The 7,145-nt window shown below is 40.8% G+C and overlaps 1 protein-coding gene across 1 annotated transcript; it reads left to right on the forward strand.

Annotated features, from left to right (window-relative positions):
- The first annotated feature begins 1,606 nt into the window (after positions 1-1,606).
- On the forward strand, positions 1,607-6,505 carry actc1b (actin alpha cardiac muscle 1b). The gene is made up of 9 exons (XM_084742950.1): positions 1,607-1,747; positions 3,055-3,206; positions 3,875-4,003; positions 4,162-4,272; positions 5,032-5,116; positions 5,427-5,588; positions 5,686-5,877; positions 5,987-6,168; positions 6,260-6,505. Exons 2-9 carry the CDS (start codon positions 3,078-3,080, stop codon positions 6,401-6,403), a joined length of 1,134 nt encoding a protein of 377 aa, XP_084599076.1. The 5' UTR covers positions 1,607-1,747; positions 3,055-3,077; the 3' UTR covers positions 6,404-6,505.
- Positions 6,506-7,145: the final 640 nt, after the last annotated feature.

The raw sequence follows: 7,145 nt of genomic DNA on the forward strand, positions 1-7,145 counted from the left end.
TAAATTCACATTAAATATACTGCTCTTCTACATCTGAGTCATTCTTCCTCACCTGAAGGCCTGAATCAATACTTTTATTTTATCATTACAAATAGATGAATGGTTTCCCCTGAGATCTGACCATATACGTATAGAATACTTTCTTTGGGAATGATGTTAATAATCTGTCAAATGTTTATATCATTCCTGCACAGATGAGAGTATTACCTCATAAGGCTCAATGTACATGCAGGAGATATATGGAAAAGTGGGTGGCACGAATATGGAACTGCAGACTCACGGCTCGGGGGGAGCCTCAGTGGCTGCTCATTAATGACTCTGCTGCTCACCATAACCCTACAAGGAGACGGCTGGGCCAATCAGCTCGCAGCTCCAACACCAGCAGGCCACTCAGACAGCCAGATGAGACACAGAGCCCGGCTGGCGTTACCATCAGCTGTTCCACACGTTGAGTTGAGGAGGCTCAGCACACATACCAGCAGCGTGGTTCACAGACATATGTAATGTTTTCATCTCCTTAACAAGACACCGGTGTCGCTGGGCTGGCTGGGTCATCACAGTGGGCCTTCTAGGTGGTTATGAGTTCAGAAAAAAACTCTTAAGAGATATTATACATTAGTTCCTGCATGTTAGAAAGACATGAGGCATCAGAATAACAGAAAATACAGGATTTTAAACCCCAGATTACATGAGAAGCTAAGCTAAGATAGTGATATTCACACTATTTCCTGCTGTTAATTTGAAATTTTAAGGCTATAAAGACAATATTCTACAACACAAACAAATATGTATTGTTTAAATGCATGAAGTTAACAATTAGTTCATGAAATAAAGTTTCATTTTGCAGATCAACTTCCTTTGAGAAATGAAACTGCATTAATGTGAATTTTATTATCTTGTGTTATGTTAAATAAACCAAATGGAAACGCATGTACACTGTAAAAATAAAAAAAAAGTTGAGAAAACTTAAAACTTCAAGGTATCTTACTTCAGTAGATTTTTTAGTGTAGAGACCAACTCAAACTCTTAATTTTTGAAAAGATTTTACTAATTAATAATGTTTTGTTTAGATAATTTGCTTTTCATCCTTAGATAAACTTGAATCTTTGTACTGTATTTCAAAAGCTGATGAGTAAACTCATTGAAGTGAAGGTGAATAATGGTTAATAATTTACCATTTTCAAGCACCCAAATAAGGACAAATCAGCTTCACAGCTCACTGTGTACAATTTTTGAAGTGTCCTTCTAAAAAAAACTCAAAGATTCAAGTTTTCCTAAAGAAGAAAAGTTACTTATCTCAACAAATAATTATAGGTTGCTGTTAAGTTTATTTGAAAACTAGGGGTTTGATTCAAAACCCAAAAATCTAGTGAAGGCAGCTTCCTTCAAAATTTGAGTTTTATCCACTTTCTTTTACAGTGAAGACCCCCACCCCTTCGACTTCCTTTCTTTCTTGAGATCTACCAATATTATTCCATCACATTAACTTTTCATTTTCTGCCAACTTTTAATTAAAACCATGTCAGTCAAGTGGAATTCATTGCAGAGGAGTCCCCTCCATGTATGTAAAACACACTTTCCTGTCACTGTGGTCTGTTGATTTTTGCTGGCAGCTCTTATTTGGACTTGTGTGAACCTTTCGGCCCCGCCCCTGGTCCCTGGACCCGGTCTGGGTCTTATTTAAGGGGCTCCTCACACCCTCAGCCTTTGTCCCAGTGGAAGCATCCGCCTATACCAGTGCACCTTGGTGAGTACATTTCACAGCTTGTTAGTGGATATCTGTGTCATTTGTGAGATGACTGTCATTGTACGTTAGCTGTACTATGAGCTGATGATGGATGAATGGACGATGCAACTTCAGCTAAGTAATGGTTTTCACAAGTTGTAATTGCTAACTGAACTGGCAGAGCACAGTCAAAACTGGAGTCACTGGTTATGCTGGTTGACAGGGGATGTTAAAGCTACTATGAGGAGTTTTTAACTGGTCATGAAACATCCTCATTTTATTAGGAATGCCTCTAAATGACCTGCATTAGCAAATGAGACCATTCACCTGATGACTGTTTTTTTCCTTATAGTTATTCTAAATGCCACACTGGGCAGGATTCACTGTGAGGCCTGTGTTCATGTTTTCCCAGGAAAAGTTACACTGAGCTGTATGCTGGCCAGTTAAAAAGATAATTTTTAATTATTTTATTTTATGTTCCTTGTAGTAGCTTTAACATTATTAGATATAGAATGAATGATTTTCTGTGATAAATTCACTCAGTGGCATGGAAAGCACAGGCAGAACTCTACACACAGCATCTCAAGCATATTATGTGGGAGTGTTACTTGGTTCAGTGCTCAAAAGCTTAGGAGAAGTTGACCAAATCCACCTATGCTCCAATGAATGAAGTTAAGAAGGGGCAGGTGGGGCATGGAGCCATGCAGTGTAGTGTGCTGACAAATCTGGCTCTCAGACAAGCTCCCACAGACCTGAAATAGCAGGAAGAGATTCATGTGTCACTTGTTTCACCCTCTTGAGCACAGCAGGGGTGCTGCTGTGCCTAAAATAGATCCCAGGTCTCTCTGTTATGCCCCTTTTTGGTGCTACCTCAGCAGCTCTGAGAAGTCCCAGGAACAATCATGACTGTGGAGATACGGTATCAGTGCTTGTACAACAAGGTTAGCACCAAAATAGCATCCAAAGGCATGTTTTAATTAGCTTGCTATAGATAGCAGCACCCCTTGAGGTGGGTTGTGTTAATGCTGGAGAGTGATAATAACTTTAGAGCAGTTATGAGAGTGTTGGCAGGTCTTCAAATACATAATACATGTATTAATCATGAGTGATTTACTCATTATCTTGCTGACCTCTCCAGATATAGCAAGTCTAGTCACTTCATCACATCGTCAGCCACTTCAGTGATAAAGTGTCTGTGATTGTTCAATTACAACAGGCTTTCCTGCTATGTATTCTATGACTGGCAGTTTAGACAGCTGCTGCTTCCTAACACCCAGTCTAAACCCCTCTCCTCTCCTTGTGTTTCTGCTCCATCCCTCAAATTTTAGACCACCCCAGTTAAAGCCTAATCATGTGTGACGACGATGAGACTACCGCCCTTGTGTGCGACAACGGCTCTGGCTTGGTCAAGGCTGGATTTGCCGGAGATGACGCTCCCCGTGCTGTCTTCCCTTCCATTGTTGGAAGGCCCCGCCACCAGGTACACTTAACTCTCATCCTACCAACATATTTAACAAACAAGAAGTACTGAGGGCCCCAGGGACCCTAAGAATAGACTACGATAAGAAATAACCACCACTGCAAAAAGTTGACTTACTTCTTTCTTGTAACATTATTAGTTATTAAATTAATGATAATAAACTGAGACAGATTTCCTACCTGCAGCTACCCTCTTATAATGGCTAATACTTTAAATTTAGGACCCATATAGCTTCATCTATGAAAACTAAATGGTTGGAATCAGGTACTTTTCGCTCAGGGTACCCGAGGACCCCAACACACTGGTATTTTTAAAAAGCACTAATTAACACAGAAAATAATATGTCATTAGGAGCAAATTGATTGGCCAATTCATGTAACGATAGACAGTGAAATTATAGTGGTAGTTCCTTCGTGCTACACACAAAATACAACATGTAGATAAATTATTAAATTCAGAATGGAGTAGCAGAATGGAGCAGGGGGGCTCTGCTCCATCTCTCTATAAACTAAGGGGTCCATGGCCTGAAAAATATTGCAGACTCCTGCTCTCGTGTCTGTGGGTACCCCAGTGCCCCCACTAAATCTTATTTTGTGTCATGAATGATAAAAAGTAAGAGCAGCTTCTTCCCATGGCTTAATATGTTCCTCTCATGCTTCTTCCCTCAGGGTGTGATGGTGGGTATGGGTCAGAAGGACAGCTACGTCGGTGATGAGGCCCAGAGCAAGAGGGGTATCCTTACCCTGAAGTACCCCATCGAGCACGGCATCATCACCAACTGGGATGATATGGAGAAGGTGTGTGTTGACAGTGAGGCTCACTTACAACATCCTTGAGAATTCACAGCCTGGCTGCCATCGTAAAGAAGGCTTCTTGTAGTCACACTTAATTCAGAAGAAGACCTTGTTGTTTATTCAGCCCTGACATCAGCTGTCCTCTTCCCCTCCTCTGTCAGATCTGGCACCACACCTTCTACAATGAGCTGCGTGTGGCCCCTGAGGAGCACCCCACCCTGCTCACTGAGGCCCCCCTGAACCCCAAGGCCAACAGGGAGAAGATGACTCAGGTACTTGACAGTCACTGTCACTGTATATACATAAAACTTATAATGTGCATGGTAAATCATTTTGAGCTGGTTCAACCTAAAAATGTTAAAATTATTAGTTAAAAGTCTTATTCGAGTTTTGTAAAACTAAGTTAAGTTGACTGAACTTGAGAAAACATGTTCAGTTAAGTTAGGCAGAACCAACAACTGTTATGTTGCACAATAAAAATAAACATTTCTTTGACTCATTCTTACAAAATTGTGTGTACAAGATAATAATAAGTTGGAAAAATTACTGCAACTGTTGTTTTAAAATGTGTTTTTGTTAAGTTAAGGGAATGAAAATTATTTGTTCTACTGAAAAAGAAATTGACTAGAAAATTGAAAAAATAGTTTTAAAACCATTTTTGTTGTTAATTCAACTACGCGCACAATGTAAGTTGTTCATTTGTCTTGAAGTAATTAGGTTATATTTGCTTTATACATTTTAGTAAGATTTACTCAAAAATCAAAAAGTTTTGACTTAAAGCTATTAAATGTCTAAAAAAGCTATATATATGTTATACATTTTGTTGAGCTGTGTACAATTTTCAAATGTTTCCACCAATTTTCAAATGGAGAGAAATTCATAATTTTTTCAAGGTAACAGTGAGTTTCCTGCTAGTGTTGGTTTTGTGTCATGGATGAATTTGTGTTTACAGTGTACTCTCCGCTCTGTTGTCACATATTTGTTCTTGGTTTACGACAAACCTTTTAATTTATGCTTGCTTTTTCTTGCAGATCATGTTTGAGACCTTCAACGTCCCTGCCATGTATGTGGCCATCCAGGCTGTGCTGTCCCTGTACGCCTCTGGTCGTACCACCGGTCAGTACACTGCTGCTTTTTCATATATAACTAATTCTAATCTGTGGTCATTTATGCTAAAGTAAGAAGAAACTGTACTTGCAAGGCTAAACTGTTAGACTCTGAGGGTGTCTATCATCTGGATAGATTCCTGTCTAACTGTCACAGTGAGGTGTTAATCTCTCTCCAGCAGAGTGTTGCCAAGTGATTTCAGCAGCATTGTATAGTTTATGATGTGAGACATACTTGAACAAGAGAGACTTAGCTGCCAATCCTCGCCTTCACAGGCATGCATAGCTGACTAACTATGGTCCCTGTCTGCTTGTTAAAGGTATTGTGCTGGACTCTGGTGATGGTGTGACCCACAATGTCCCCATCTATGAGGGTTACGCTCTGCCCCATGCCATCATGCGTCTGGATCTGGCTGGTCGTGACCTGACCGACTACCTGATGAAGATCCTGACTGAGCGTGGCTACTCCTTCGTCACAACTGGTAGGTCTATGCCACCCAGGTTCATTTGTTTAATGTGCACATAAGAGATGTGTTTGTCAAGTGTTGTTTCTCAATACGTGAACTCTTTGCTCCTCAGCCGAGCGTGAGATCGTGCGTGACATCAAGGAGAAGCTGTGCTACGTGGCTCTGGACTTTGAGAATGAGATGGCCACCGCTGCCTCCTCCTCCTCCTTGGAGAAGAGCTATGAACTGCCTGACGGTCAGGTCATCACCATTGGTAACGAGCGTTTCCGTTGCCCAGAGACCCTCTTCCAGCCCTCTTTCATTGGTGAGTAACCAGTTGTTTTTTTTTTTGTTGTTGTTTTTTTTTGATAGATCCAAGAAATCCAGCACTTTGTCTCAGACCAAACTCATCTTTCTTGTTTGTCCTCTACCAGGTATGGAGTCTGCTGGTATCCATGAGACCGCCTACAACAGCATCATGAAGTGCGACATTGACATCCGTAAGGACCTGTACGCCAACAACGTGCTGTCTGGTGGTACCACCATGTACCCTGGTATTGCTGACCGTATGCAGAAGGAGATCACAGCTCTGGCCCCAAGCACCATGAAGATCAAGGTGAGACGACTGCAATGGTTTTAGGTCATCAAGTCAAGACAAAGTGACATGGCAATTACCTAAACTTACATGGTGTTTATTCTTCACCTAGATCATTGCTCCACCTGAGAGGAAGTACTCCGTCTGGATCGGCGGCTCCATCCTGGCTTCCCTGTCCACCTTCCAGCAGATGTGGATCAGCAAGCAGGAGTACGATGAGGCCGGCCCCTCCATTGTCCACAGGAAGTGCTTCTAAACGCACAACCAACCTCCTTTCGTCCATGCATTTGTACGTTGTTGTCTCCTGTATATATATGTGTATCTTCTAATGTAATAAAGTTAAGCCCTTGTGAGAGTATCTCTTGTACTGTCTTTTGTGACAGAAAAGGTGTGATATAAGCAGGTGAATGCAAGAACCTGTTCCAAGAAGATTTAATAAGTCACAATAATCATCAGTACAAGACAATGACATTGTTGTAGCTATACCCTGAAAAGAGAAGTTGCATCAACATAAACATGTTAGCATGTATTTAACTTCAGATCATCATCATAAACCAGGCAATACTTTGAGCAGCTGATAAACACTGACCAAGAAATGGTCTCAGCAGTGTTACTTTAATCAAATAGACAGCTACTGTATGGAGAAGTAGATGCTGGGATCCCAAAACAATCTTTTTCTTTGTTTTAAGACAATTGTCAGGTGGTTTTCGGTTTTTTAAGTTCATTTTCTCAGGTAGAATTTTGTCTAAATGAAACATGGATGAATATGCTTCCACCTAGTGGCTGAAGACAGAAGTGAATATTCACTTTTACTGATCTAATAAAACATTCCTCAAGCTGGGGCGGGGGAACTTTGGGATGGAAATCAACATATGTTTTGAGTTGAACTTCTGGTGAAAAACACAATATTGTTGTTGTTCACGTATTGCTTCACAGCTTGTGATGTTGCAATGTTACATTTTTCAGTCCACTACTGCTCTTTCGTTCTGGTTTATGTG

The sequence above is a fragment of the Lutjanus erythropterus genome, chromosome 18 (genome assembly GCF_056507025.1).
Source record: "Lutjanus erythropterus isolate fLutEry1 chromosome 18, fLutEry1.hap2, whole genome shotgun sequence".
NCBI classification, from domain to species: Eukaryota; Metazoa; Chordata; class Actinopteri; order Lutjaniformes; family Lutjanidae; genus Lutjanus; species Lutjanus erythropterus.

Coding starts and splice junctions, on each gene's coding strand:
- actc1b (XM_084742950.1), top strand. CDS start 3,078: ATGTGTGACGACGATGAGACTACCGCCCTTGTGTGCGACAACGGCTCT. Junction 5,117..5,426: donor CGCCTCTGGTCGTACCACCG/GTCAGTACACTG, acceptor TGCTTGTTAAAG/GTATTGTGCTGGACTCTGGT. Junction 6,169..6,259: donor CAAGCACCATGAAGATCAAG/GTGAGACGACTG, acceptor TTCTTCACCTAG/ATCATTGCTCCACCTGAGAG.